Here is a 13,916-nt window from a genome sequence, read left to right as displayed (position 1 = left end):
CATTTTGAATATAAAGCCTGCGGGTGGCGCACCCATTGGCAGTTCCGTGGTAAGCCGTGGGGCTTTGGGGGTGGGTTAGGGTCTTGCCAAGGGTCTTACACTGGTCATATATGGAGTAAGATGACTTCGCTTAGAGAATCGTGCAATATGGATAGGGTATATCTGAAACACTTATCACTATGGACCTTTCCGAATTGTGCAATACATCCGCACTTCAGCGGGGCGAAATGGTTCTTGGCAGGAGAAACTATGGACATTTTGTAAAGATCGTGACCAGAGGGAAGAGGTTTCACGGTACATGGCTTATCTTTTTCTTTCGTGCTTTTTAGGCAAAATTCATTTTTTATTATGATGTGTCAGGAGCCGACGTGAAGTAGATAAGAAGAATGGGTTGGCACTCTACAGATTACATTTGTCCAAAAACTAGCTTTTCTTTCTAGTTTCTCTTCACTATGAAGGTGCCCTTTTTCCAACTTCTATGCCTAAATGCCGCCTTGGCGAGCGCCCAGGTCGTCTCGGGTGCTGCAGAGGGGTTTGCAGCTGGTGTGACTGGCGGTGGTGATGTATCACCTAGCTACCCCGAAACAAACGAGGAGCTTGTCGCCCTGTTGGAGAGCGACGAGCCCCAAGTCGTCGTACTTACCAAGACCTTTGAGTTCATCGGCACCGAAGGATCTACGACGGAAGATGGTTGCGCACCCTGGGGAACGGGGGAGACCTGCCAACTCGCTATCAACGCTAATGGATGGTGTGGTGACAACCCTGTCGCAACCGTCACTTATGATAATGCTGCCATGAACGGCATCCGTATCAAGTCGGACAAGACGCTTGTTGGTGAGGGAGATGCCGGTGTGCTAAGTGGGAAGGGACTCTATTTTGAGGGTGGTGTTTCCAACATCATCGTGCAGAACATTAAAATCACGAACCTCAACCCTAGGTAAGGCCCCCGGCTACATATCACGCACGCTCTGACCAATTGCTCTAACATGTTACTACAGCCTTGTCTGGGGTGGCGACGCCTTTACGTTCTTCGGCGCTGACCTGATCTGGATTGACCACTGCGAAGTAAGAGAAACAACCCCTGGCGGGGCAAAGGGCTTCATTTTACTCACATTGATCATTAGACCTCCCTCATCGGACGCCAACATTACGTTACCGGCTTCAACCCCAACACCCGCATGACCTGGTCGAACAACTTCCTCAACGGCGTGACCACACACTCCCCAGGGTGCGATGACCACCATTACTGGACGCTGGAGCTGGTCGGCGTTGGGGACGAGATCACCTTCCAAAGTACATTCCCAAGCTTCTGCCTCAACATGATCCATCTGACTGACTATCTTCAGGCAACTATGTCTACCACACCACCGGCCGTGGGCCTGCGCTCTCTGGAACGACCCTCTTCCACGCAGTCAACAGCGTGTGGTCCGGAATCCCAGGACACGCCATTGAGGGCGGGGACCAAGGCCGCGGTGTTTTCGAAGGGTGCTATTTCGAAGATGTTGTCGAGATCGCCCCCGCTGAGCCTGAGAATCAGCTCTTCAGTGCTAGTGACGCAAACGCCGGGTCTTGTGAGTCAGCGTTTGGGCGTGCATGCCAACCCAATGGCTACAGTGGCTCTGGTGCCTTTGACAGTTCTGATACCGGCTTTTTTGGTGACTTTGCTGGGCTGACGATTGCGCCGGCCGGCTCGGCAACGGACGCTCTGGGCTATGTTCCAGATAACTGTGGAATTGGACGTGTTTGAAGATATGAACCTTAAGAGAGAGGTTAAGAGTTGATTATGGCTTGGTATAAGTTGAAGGAATGGGAATTTAGATCGGTTGATGGCCGCTTATTTAGTATTTCATCAGTCATTGAGATATGGGTGTGCTAGAGAGGTTGTGTAGGATGTATTGCCCTTAAGTAGTCTGCAGGAATTCAGACTCAGCTTTGATATCTGTGCTGAGGGAGCTCTAGAGATCACCCAGGTTCCGCCCAGTCCATATCTGAGTATGAAAGTGTACTGTACTCGACTCTACCGAGCAACCACAGAGTGCAACAGCCAGTTTTCTTCTCTTCCTCGGTATTCGTAACCGAACATACTTAAAGCAGCTCTACGCCATGTGAAGTTTAATATGGCACAGTATAACGGATTATCTTCAATAGTCTTGACAGATCCGTTGTCCCCTTTTATTACCTTCCATTCAGCTATGGAACCTGTCTGACAACCACTGACGTAACAAGTTCAGGTTCAAGACACAGAGCACACACTCTCGCCATTCGGACCACCATATCTACACCCTGGCAGAAGCCTGCTCAATAGCGGCAAGTTCGACACTTTCTTTACTCTTCGTTGGCTGAACATCCTCACGTTCCAGCTTCTGCTCGTGCAGCATAGCAGCACCTCTCTGCACGTGGCTCGTCCCACCAAAGAGGGTATCCATTTCTTCGAGAGGCACTTTCTTCGTTTCGGGAATGAGGAACCATACAAATACCGCTAGAAGGACGTTGCAGGCCATGAAGAAGAAGAATGATTTTCTGTGCCACACCGTGTTAGTACCTGCAAAAGGGGTGAATAGGATGGGGCACGGGGGAAGTAGCTTACAGTCCCTCTTTCTCGTAGAAGATTGGGAAGAATTGTTGGAAGATTGTGTTGGCAACACCCTGCATCTGGGAACACATACCAACTGCCTGAGCTCGCACATTCATCGGGAACACCTCTGCTGTGTAGATCCATACGGTTGCGCCCCAGGATGGCTTATAGAAGAAAGCAAAGAGGAACATGAGGAAGACGATAGCGATGCCAACGGGTTCGGTCTTTGCGCCTTCCGGTGTGGTGGGGGTTTCCAGACCAACGAGGGCTGTGATGAGCATGCAGATGGCCATACCGGTAGCACCAACGACGAGGAGGAATTTGCGGCCGAAGCGGTCGACAGTCCAGGTGGCATTGAGCGTGAAGAGGATACCGAATGTTGCATTAAGCGCATTGATTAGGTTGATGGTATCGCCATTGGTCCAGATCTTCTGGTAGATAGTAGACGAGTATGAATTGAACGTGCCTTGGCCGGTGAGTTGCTGGCCAATGTTTAGTGCAAAGGTGAGAAGAAGGCGCTTGCGGACACTAGCGTCCTTGAGTAGAGTCATGTATGCTCTCTTGCCGCTGTCAAGTGCTTCCCGTTCATATTGAATGGCTTCGCGAATGGTAGCCAGTTCATTGTCGATCTCCTCATCTGTATCCCGGACCTGCTGGAGAACCTTTCGAGCGCCTTCCACATCGCGCTTCCGTTGGACAAGCCAACGAGGTGACTCAGGCATGAAGGGAAGTTGGCAGATGATGATGGTTGGAAGTAGTAACTGAAAGATGACGACCATTTTCCAATCCCAATCACCCAGCGTATCCCGGTGCTTCCCTGCAGCGTAGTTGACCCAGTAGGCGACAAACGAACCGACTGAGTAGAACATCTGCCAGAAGGCCATGACCAGACCACGGATATAGGAAGGTGTGACTTCCCCGATGTAGATGGGACCGGCCGCTGGAGAGGTTTAGCTGTTGTACTTGACAGGGGCGAACTGGCGATTTACCGATAGCCAAGGCTTGTCCACACCCAATAAGGACACGGCCGGCCATAAAAACCGGAACTGCGTTATTGGCGGGAGGGAAGCATTGCAGGAAGGTCGCAATAATTGTAATAAAGCATCCAATGCCCATTGCCCAGCGACGGCCCATGTAATCAGCCTGGTACAGGTCAGTCAGTGTCTATAGAAAGACACCGAGTTTAGTTTCTTACCAGTGGACCTGCGAAGAACCAGCCTGTAATAATACCACCAATGGTATACACCGTATTCATTAAGCCAAGCATGTAACTGTCCTGCGATCGAGTCAGAGACAAGCCTGCGAGGATATTGAGACGCATACGGGGTTGTCAAAATAAGCATGCCAGTTATCGGAATTCTGTACGGAATTGAAGACGGAGGCATCATAGCCCATCAACACCATGCACCCGGCCGCCACCAGGCAAATATACCTGCTCCCGTTAGATATGATGCGTAGCGAGTTGAGCTGTGGATGTTCGTACCAGTTGTAGAGTCTCGTCTTGTGGACCATTGTGTCGCAAGTGTATGGCAAGTATCGGCTGTCAGGCGGGTGAAATATGGAGGAATTCGTCCGTCTTTATTTTATGCTCCAGGCCCTTCCTATCGTAAACTCATATCTATTGGTCTAGCGTCATGTGAGGCTAAGACGAGATCTATGAAGTTCAGCAAAGCTATATCGTGATTAATTGGAGGAATCGCGAGCATTAACTACCACCAGTAGAATCAAATAGTGGTATAGATTTGCACATTCATGCTAAAGAGCTACCAGTTTCCAGCGTCCGCAGATGGCCAAAATGCATCAGGGAAGCGTAAGTCGAGCCCTTCGCCGGATTCAACCATTTTACCCAGAAGAGGCTTCTAAACAGGCTAAATCTAGATATACGAATCCTGGAGCTGGCCTAAGACCATCGAGATCTAGCGATCCGAGGGCAGGCTTTGGTCCTCGGTTGCTGATCCAGACGATGCGATTCGTGCCCGCCGAAGGATGCGGCCATGCGGACAGCATACCAAGACTTTTGGTTCTTGGGTCCGGATCCTTTGAGGTATGAGTGAATTCTGCTTTTAGCTCTGCCCGTGTATGAGACCCGAGCATGTTCCACAAGGGTTGGATCTATTGAATACGGCGGCCAAGCTCAAGTCGAGAATTTTCCTTCTCGTTAAACCAAAGCTTCAATCTTGTGCTATACGAATAGACATCATGTTGTATAAAGATTGAAGGAAAGGTTATAAGCAGCTTTCGATTTGAATGGCCATCCTCAGAAAGGTCCCATCTTAGACAATATATATCGTGTCATACATATGATATACAAATGGTATGCAATGCAGACTACCACCACTGGATCCGTTGATCAATCCAGCCAACATTGCCCGGCCTACCTTCCTCGGTTAGGAACACTTTTGCCGGCGAGTTATACCCATTCCACGTTTCTTCATCTAACAGCACACTATAATTGTACGTTCGCCGCGCTGCAACACCCCATCCAGGCCCAAGATTCTCATACTCTCCCATGAGCGTCTGCTCCGTAATGGGCGCCTCCCAAAGCACGTATCCACTATCTCGAATTGTATCGTCTTCATAAGTCCCTGCAAAGATACTCCGATGTCCACTATTCCAGGGTCGACCTAGGGCACACTGTCCCTCTTGCTCCACTGCAACGGAAGCATTCACAGCCGTGATGGTAGAATCATGCACATACACACCGAATTTATTGGCATACGTAGTATTCGTCCCCTTCCACGCCGTGATGCCGCCTCCACATCCCCGAAGAACCAGCTCACATCGTTCGACCCATGCGGTGCCAAACCCGTACAGGAAATCAGTCTGCCCGGCGACGATGCTCGAGTGGAAGTAAGCGTTCCCCAGTTTGCCAACGAAAACCGTGTCCTGGTAACTGTAGAACCCGGAATAATAGAACCCGCCGTTCGCGCGAGAGAAACTCAACGCATGTGCTGGGCCGGCCGACTGTTCGGCGTAGACGTTACGAAAATCAATGTTGTAGGTCCGGAAGTCGCTACACCCGAAGGGCGTACCGGGCGGGACGGGGAGTCCTGCTGGCCCGGACCCTGTGAGGCTTGCGTTGAGGGTCGGCGCAACGATGAGAACACTGGTGTAGACATTGTCGGTGTAGATTCCTTGCTCGGTGGCTGCAGCCCACTCGACGTGAACAGAGTTCGTTGAGGCATTGTGTGGGCTGTTGGATTCGCCTAGCAGTGTCAGAGGCCCTGGCCGGGTGATATTAAGTTGTTCGGTGTAGGTTCCGGAAAGGATGAGGATTGTTTGGTTCGTGTCATCGTGCGGGAGGGAGTCAATGGCACCTTGGATAGTGCGGAAATGTGCCTGTTCATGGGTGGCGGAGACGAGGACTGTACTCTCTGGACAACCATCAAGGGGGTTTGCTGCCGTTGAGGCTTGACATGCTTCTGGGGATGAATAACCTCCTTCAGATGGGTACCCCCAGGCCAGAGAGCTAGTGCATATCCAAATACAAAAGAACCATGAAAAGAGAGGCATGGCCATGACATGTGACTCAATCTATCTCCCCGTTATGGATGTTGATGGTACCACGTTTTTACACGTCCTCATTCTCGCGTGGAGCGGCATGGTCGTTCAATCCTTCAAAGATGAGTTTAGACGAACTTGCCTGTTTTTCAGAGGGGTTGGCTTTTACCGGTTTATCCTCCGCCTAATTCAATAAACTCCCTGGGAGACCTCTAGCATAGAAGTAGCCTTGCCTCGGGATATTCATATAGTTTGGTACTGAGCCTCGGACTAATCCAAGACTATATTCCACCAACCATATTCTCTCCACATCTCTAAGATGCCACCCTATTGTCCTTCTATGACGCCATCGGACAGATTGGCTAAGAGACTTCCGTCAATAGTAATTTGCTTTGGAGATTATTACTTCTGTTGGAGATGTCTCATGAACGTCATCTGAATTCCAGTACTGATGACCAGATTTGTGTCTTCAAGCCTCGGATTGATCTCGACACAATGTCCATTTCTTCCTACAATAGGTACAGCTCGCAGTAACCCTTTTGAGCTGCTGAATTTATGCAAAGACCGGAGCCATCGTACGTAGGGTTTGGTTCTTCGGGGTGACAGGCTTGAAATGGATTACTTTGAGCGCAGTCTTGTATAGCATTGAGAGTCATGGTGTCCATTCTATAGGAATAAATTAATGCCATATGGAACGCCGATTACCCTTCGTCTTCCACAAATTTAGCACTCAAATACTTATCTCGATTCAATTTCAAAATCCCGGAAGGTCACAGTACTGCCATCACCAGACGAAAATATCCCGTAAACAGTTCCTGTGAGTTCGTTAGTATACAAACAATGGAATAGGGGTAGACCCTTCTATGTACCTGTGAAATCATCACCGCTCATAATGGAGCAAGGCACCTCTCCCAACATTATGTCTGTTGTCGCAACATTGGCAAAGCAAATCTGGGCTCTGAATTTATATGTTTCGACGCTTGATATTATCGACAACCGAATCGATGCCGCGTCCTGTACCGGATGTGAAGACAGCGTGGCCAGCGACTCTCCAGCTTCTTGAACGACCAGCGCCAAAGTCGAGTCGTGGGTCCTATACTGAATCACCGCGTATCGAAATACATCCTTGTAGAGCGTCAATCCATAGGATACATCTTTACTGGCCACACTGCTCAATAGGATTGTAACACTAGCGGTAGAATCCAGACTTGTCTGTCGCCTTCCAACAAATGTCATCGTCCCATTTGGCGTCCTCAAGCCCGCGTCAGTAGCCGTAAGGATGATCTGATTCCCGTCCTGGCGATAATTCTCCAAGTGCGGTGTTCGTAGATACAAAGTTGTTGGCGACTTTATATCAACGCCCACAGACTGCTTCCACCCAGCCTTTGTGGCAACTTGCCTTCCAGTCCCCTGCTCAATCTCCACGTCCTTGAAAACAGGAAAGTTTCCATCAACCCACTCAACACTTGTCAGAAACGTCTCCCTTCCCAACGGGTAAGAGCCCCCATACTCCCGCCTCGCGAGCATAACACACCACCATTGCCCATCCTGATCCTGGACGAGGTCCCCATGTCCAACGCACTGGACGACTCCATTCGGCCCTTCAGCCGTCAACACGGGGTTCGCTGGATCGCTTTCAAACGGACCCCAGATGCTTCGTGACCGAGCCATAGTAATTTTATGTCGAGCGTGAGTCCCACCCTCCGCGATCAGCAGGTAGTACCATCCATCCTTGTGATAGATGTGTGGACCCTCGGGTACTTTTCCTGTTGCACCGGACCAGATATCCCTGGCCTCGCTGAGGAGCTGTCCCGTAGAAACATTAATCTCAGCCTGCCGGATCACAGTCGCAGGATTCTGGTTATATCCATAGATCCAGCTCCCCTGGACATAGACCCTGCCATCCTTATCGAAGAAGAGACTTGGGTCTATACCATGGAAATCAAAGTAGATGAGCTCGCTAAAGGAGTCTGGATTTGAGAGGTCCGTCGCGGTTATGATGAAGTTCGACGGGTGGAAATCCGTGCTACTTGGCATATCGGGTGCGCCGGTGAGGTTTGTGCAAATAATGTAAAATACGCCGTCATGGTACCGAATGGTTGGGGCATATATACCTCCTGTGAAGATTTCACGGCGGGATGCGTTGTTTATCTTTGTTGTTGCTTGATTAAGGGAGATTTGGGACGGTCGATTGATAGCGTTCCCGATGAGTTCCCAGTTGATCAGATCCTTGGACTTGTGGATCGGGATACCCGGGAAGAATTGGAAGCTGGAATTGGCCATGTAGAAGGCATCCCCTACGCGGATACATGATGGATCTGGGTAGAAGCCGGGGATGATGGGGTTTGTGAAGGAGGGCATATTGTACAGGTCTGATGGATAAGCAGTTCTTCAATTTCAGGTGTAGGCCGTCGTGGGAGTCTGTCGATAAAGCTTTTTTGGCTTTATTAGTATCTAAAATATAGGTCGTCTAGCTAGGTTGGCATTAGCCTGAATCGTTGAGATTACCAATACTCCCCGAGATCTGGTTGGACATGACTCGGTTATGTTGGCTAATGCTGATCGCCTACGAGTGTTGGTTTTCTTGGCTCAGTGACCTTAAAACTTGATCTAACCTATGATTATCCACCAATGAAATACATATATCCTCTTATAGACATCTAGATCAGAAGACAGGGAGATAGACCTACCGAAACACCCAAATAGAGCAATGACCAATGATGAATAATGAATAGGAAGAGCCAAGAAACCTAGTAGTAATCCAGAGGCGCAGACGAGGTATAGCTCTCCGGGTTGATCATTGATTGATGTTCGGCCGAAGTTGGAATTAATTTGTACAGAGCGGAATGAGATATAAAGTGGGAAGATGATGTTCCGGGAGTGTAAACGTCGTTCAACCCTTTATTAACATCCATAAGATGATGGAGTTGCGAAGTCCCCTCGTCCACAGCCATGGCATAGCGCGCCTAGGGACTGGTGAACCGCCATTATAGCCCACTAACGGAAAGGTATGGACCATAAGACCAAGGCAGATAGATACTTTAGTGCCGTTCAGGGCAGATCGACCACCAATTCTTGGAAGCGACGGTCTCCCCTTACCCAAGATCTACCGTTATTCGGTATTCGAGTATGTGAGTCCTAGAAACTGTGCTAGTCTCTCATGAGAAACGTCTATATTCTTCAGTACATGCCATGTATATTCCAAGGCCAGGAAGGGACCGGGGTCCCAAAGGCAAAGCCTATCAGCTATAAAAGCCGACAAGCACATGAACGACCAACTAGGACTGTCCTGCTTCCTAACACATCTACTCAATTGTACTCTCCAAAACACCATATGGCGTCGATATCGTGCCTTACACACCTGATCCTAACATGATCCTCAACATTTTAAGTAAAAAAAAAGGGAAACTAGTTCAATTCCTAGTATGTTGATTGCGTTGCATCAATCTATCAACATAGCCGTAGGAAGTAATCGCTGAGGAAGAACAACAGCGCTAGGCCTATTCAGCAGCGTCAACATGTGGGCACCTGGCACAAAGTTGCCCTACGCGTTCCCTTTGTGACTTCGTGGGTATGATAGCTATTATAACCCCTACAAGCATTTCAGCAGGAAGGAGTTCAACACCGGTCGCTGAACACCCTGTGGTTGGTGATAAATGCCCAGTTTGCAGCAAGCCCGCTAACCATGTCTTATAACATATAGCATATCTAACCCCTACGAATTACCAGACTTTGATAAATCCAGCTTTGCGCTTACGGCACGAAGTAGATGCTGGGATCTTTATATTACCAGTATGTTTCTAGAACACTTTTCTTTTCACTCTGGGGCCACCAGACTGTGTTGTCAGTCTACCTCTAGCGAGGGTAACAGGCACGGAATCCAGGGACACGAGAAAACGTCAGCCAGATCTAGGAAAGCATTAAGAATAGGACAAGGTCTTTGACGAAGTGACAGATATGAGAATTTGGTCTACGTCAATGCATAAATAATCACCAAGAAGCTCATACGGAAAGAGCGGCTCCTCCTGTTCATCCAGCGAAGTTCGCTGGTCAGGACACCATTCTGCTAGATGCGGAATACCCTCCTTTACGGGGACTACTGTCGTAATCGTTAACTGACGTCGATAGACTAGAGTATGCAACACTAATAATCCATAGACCAAGCAAGAATTTTATAGAGAGAGTAACCTAGTAGCTGAGCCGCTGCGCCTCACATTCCCGGAATCCTTTTGCGAAGATGTTCTATTGGACCACGTTGCATTCGGGCTAGCGCATTAACCAAACCCCTTTAAGTATATTGACCGGCGCAAAAAAGCTCCAACTGAAGGAGTTCAAAGAGGGGCCGGGTATAAGAAGTATTTAATATAAATCGTACGCTGGTGGTCAACTTAAACCTAAGTTGTTGCAATTGCCTCAGGTATTATGACGTTGCGATCGATTTCAGGGGACATAAAACCCCCCAGATTTCGAGTTGTCATTGTCGGCGGCTCAATCGCTGGCCTGACTCTTGCCCATGCTTTAGCTGCCTACAATATTGACTTTGTCGTTCTAGAGGCCCGTGAGGAAATCGCTCCAAATGTTGGCGCAAGTATTGGTTTCACCGGTAACGCTCATCGGATCCTGGACCAACTCGGTGTGTGGGATGAACTTGCCGAACTCGCAACCCCCATCGTCAACAACTACGTATGGAACGATAAAGGTCATCGGCTTGGATACACGGAAGCCTTCAAGCTATCGCAAGTTCGGTTGGTTCCATGATCCTCCAGTTTCGTAGTGTATCCTGTTGCTAAACACATGGTAGCCATGGATACCCAGTCATTTTCCTTATGCGACAGCAAGCACTGGACGTGCTCTGGAATAAGCTGCCAGACAAGAGCCGTGTTCTAGCTGGTAAAAAAGTGGTTAAGATGGAGCAATCCTCCACACAAGCGACGGTGCAGTGTCTTGACGGGTCGACCTATACGGGTGATATCATCGTCGGCGCCGATGGCGTACATAGTATCATCCATAAAGAGATATGTCGAGAAATGGAAATAGCGAAGCTAAGTGATGTATTGCTTTCTGAAAATAAGAGTATATGCACTGATTGAGGGTACCCTGCTTCAATGACTTCTAACAATCGATATAGAGATGGTCACGCAATACCGAGGTATCTTTGGCATTTCAAACTCGGTTACAGGGATCAACGAGGGGGAGATGCACAATGTCTTTGTAAAGGGGGCTTCTATCCTTACCATTGGCTGTAAAGACCATGTGTTCTGGATAGTTGGAATCAAGATGAAAAGAACATACTATGCCCCAGAAGCACCTCGTTTCGATCAGTCGCAACTAGAAGATGACCTTGCATTTCTGATGAACAAATACGTTTGCGCAGGAGTTCAATTTAAGGCTGTATATCAACAAACTATTCGATGCAGCCATCTGCCCCTTGAAGAAGGTATATATGCGCGATGGAATTGTGGAAGGGTAGCTTGTATAGGGGACTCGGTTCACAAGGTACGATTATTCAGCCTATTTGATATGACTTCAATTGGCTCTTTCGGCTAATTAGGTATTAGATGACTCCCAACCTTGGTCAAGGAGGATGCTGCGCTATAGAAAGTGCCGCAACCTTGGCCAATGCAATAATAGACATTGTGCAAAGCCCGGAAAAACAGCAGCCTCCAAATATCGAAACCAGACTGGACTCGTGGGCAACTGCGAACAAGCCCAGGATGAGGCTTATTTGTACGTTGTCAGAGATGGCGATTCGGATGCAATCGCTAGACAATGTGGTCTACGAGGTTACTGGCCCAATCTTTTCCAAGTACTATATGGACACCTTTGCAGATCTCATCTCTGACATGGGCGTGGGTGGAGAATGCATATCTTTTCTACCTCTACCCAAACGTCAAAGCACCGGGACGATGCCATTTGGGAAGCGTCACTATATTGGGTCCCCGATTATACCATTTAACCGTCTGCTTTGGAGCATCCCGCTTCTGATTTGCTTCTCCTTAAGCGTGATTATGTCTCCGGGGAAGACCCCAGCTTCGAGCTCTTGGGACTTGTATTTTGCCATTGCAGACCTGGGAATTTTCCAGGCTATTTGGGCCCTGGAGAGCGTAAGACTTTGCAACTCCATAACCTTCATGAGCTTGTACGTCTTCTTCACCTAATATTAATGGGATACTCAAAAGCTAATCTCAGCATCACCCCCAGGCACCTTCCAATTTCCATACTAGCCCACTCAAGCGTAGGGTTATGGAGAACAGTGCCGGCTTACTTTACCTTCTACTACCTGTTCTCTGCATCAAAACGTCTCATTCCTGACAGCCGTTGTATACGATTGTCATATGCCAAGTCGATCATCCCCGCGCTGATAGTTGGCTTCTACGTACCGTCATTATGGGTTGGGACCTCACAATGGTCTTCCTTTCAGTACCTCCTTACACCGGTTATTTTTAGCTTCCTGCATCGCTTCCTGGCCAGTTATATACAGGATACGACTGTCTACGACAGAATAAAACGTCCAACAGCTGATCTGCCATGGGTCAGGGCATCTTGTGTTTTGACCGTTTTAATTTCGGGCGGCATCTCTATATACAGACATCTGGAGGTTCCTGGCCAGGCTAGATTGTTACAATCTCTGTCTTTGGGGGGAGGTTTAAACGCCCAGACAATAGGTATTGGCAGCGCAATGATCTGGCTTATCGTGGAGTTGAAAGATGTGAGTCAAGAGAAGAAACAACATCTACCTTGGTTATATATAGCTATGGCTCTTCCTCTGTGCCTTATCCTACTCGGACCAGCAGCAACATTTGCCTTGGGATGGGGTTTCCGAGAAGATATCCTGGCCAGAGTGTAAAGAGAGAAAGTCACGACGAATCCTGTCGTCCCTTAAGACACATGAAGTGGCTTTATAATAGGGGTTTGAGATCATCCCTAGATCATGGCTCATCCACTATTCGACCGCATTTAATCTTCCCGCCCACTCAGCCGTCTTTAGGCAGCAGGTTAAATGCGGTCGAATAGTGGATGAGCCATCTACCCACTAATACCACTGGTTGAAAGGTTGGGTGCATGTGAGTTGGGTGATGCTATATTATGTTACGGGGTGAGTAGAAGCCCCTGAGTATTTTGACCATTGCTGGAATTTCCCTCTGCTGTCCTTGTATATGTTCCACGATTAACACTAGAGTAGTTATTAAGACCGATCCTTACACAAAAATACATGAGGAAAGACTCACTATAGAACGTGCAATACCATAGACAGTGGAAGTGCACCCGACCCAAGCTGGTCCCCTTGTTGGGAATGTTGGTGGCTGAGCACTTTGATTGCCGCGTCGACTCACAGGGGAGAAGAAAGTTTGACTATGAATCTAAGCGAAGTGGTCCAAATGATATTGATCTGCGATGGAAAGTTCAGCCAAGTGGAGTACGTGGCGCAAGTGGCGCATGTTCCCAGCTGAATTGTGGGCCCTACTAAGCCGCATACAAACTCCTGCAAACAAAGCGCCATGGCCCTTCATATATAACCAATGTTCTGCCTATTGCGAGTCAACTACAAATTTTCTTCTCTTCACCCCTTCTCAATCGCAACCTCCTTCATTGTAAAGAGCGTGTATAAGTTCCTAGTTGAATCTTACAACACGGCGAGTCAAAACAGAACTAAGTGTCAACTAGAGCGCAAAATATATCTCCTTTGACTACTAGTCCAGCTGTCATAGGTCTAAGTCAGGATCTCCTCTCTACTCCTCTCCAAGTCCATCGCGGGTTCCCTGAACGATGAACTTATGCGATGTCTGTCAAACCATCGATATCCGAGACCTCTTGCAGTCTTTCCACAATTCGGAAGCCT

The 13,916-nt window shown here is 48.5% G+C and overlaps 5 protein-coding genes across 5 annotated transcripts; 2 read left to right on the top strand and 3 right to left on the bottom strand.

Moving 5' to 3' along the window:
- Positions 1-452: 452 nt before the first annotated feature.
- On the top strand, positions 453-1,833 carry BDV38DRAFT_291134 (polysaccharide lyase family 1 protein; the record flags this gene model as incomplete). The annotated part of the gene is made up of 4 exons (XM_032061671.1): positions 453-937; positions 999-1,065; positions 1,125-1,293; positions 1,347-1,833. 4 exons carry the CDS (start codon positions 453-455, stop codon positions 1,745-1,747), a joined length of 1,122 nt encoding a protein of 373 aa, XP_031915919.1. The 3' UTR covers positions 1,748-1,833.
- Positions 1,834-2,207: 374 nt separating this feature from the next.
- On the bottom strand, positions 2,208-4,087 carry BDV38DRAFT_291132 (sugar porter family MFS transporter; the record flags this gene model as incomplete). Its single annotated transcript, XM_032061670.1, has 6 exons — positions 2,208-2,520; positions 2,588-3,515; positions 3,565-3,718; positions 3,771-3,851; positions 3,899-4,007; positions 4,059-4,087. The coding sequence occupies 6 exons, from the start codon at positions 4,085-4,087 to the stop codon at positions 2,277-2,279; spliced, it is 1,545 nt and encodes a 514-aa protein (XP_031915918.1). The 3' UTR covers positions 2,208-2,276.
- Positions 4,088-4,903: 816 nt separating this feature from the next.
- Positions 4,904-6,094, bottom strand: BDV38DRAFT_280767 (pectin lyase fold/virulence factor; the record flags this gene model as incomplete). The annotated part of the gene is made up of 1 exon (XM_032059387.1): positions 4,904-6,094. One exon carries the CDS (start codon positions 6,092-6,094, stop codon positions 4,904-4,906), a length of 1,191 nt encoding a protein of 396 aa, XP_031915917.1.
- A 720-nt stretch (positions 6,095-6,814) lies between these two features.
- BDV38DRAFT_280766 (glycosyl hydrolase) lies at positions 6,815-8,437 on the bottom strand (the record flags this gene model as incomplete). The annotated part of the gene is made up of 2 exons (XM_032059386.1): positions 6,815-6,891; positions 6,946-8,437. 2 exons carry the CDS (start codon positions 8,435-8,437, stop codon positions 6,815-6,817), a joined length of 1,569 nt encoding a protein of 522 aa, XP_031915916.1.
- A 1,157-nt stretch (positions 8,438-9,594) lies between these two features.
- On the top strand, positions 9,595-12,234 carry BDV38DRAFT_269627 (FAD-dependent oxidoreductase; the record flags this gene model as incomplete). The annotated part of the gene is made up of 5 exons (XM_032057001.1): positions 9,595-9,614; positions 10,540-10,821; positions 10,878-11,122; positions 11,205-11,572; positions 11,635-12,234. The coding sequence occupies 5 exons, from the start codon at positions 9,595-9,597 to the stop codon at positions 12,232-12,234; spliced, it is 1,515 nt and encodes a 504-aa protein (XP_031915915.1).
- Positions 12,235-13,916: the final 1,682 nt, after the last annotated feature.

This window comes from Aspergillus pseudotamarii (assembly GCF_009193445.1).
Source record: "Aspergillus pseudotamarii strain CBS 117625 unplaced genomic scaffold BDV38scaffold_14, whole genome shotgun sequence".
NCBI lineage: Eukaryota > Fungi > Ascomycota > Eurotiomycetes > Eurotiales > Aspergillaceae > Aspergillus > Aspergillus pseudotamarii.
The sequence above is the reverse complement of the archived record's forward strand: the minus strand, read 5'-3'. Positions and strand labels throughout refer to the sequence as shown.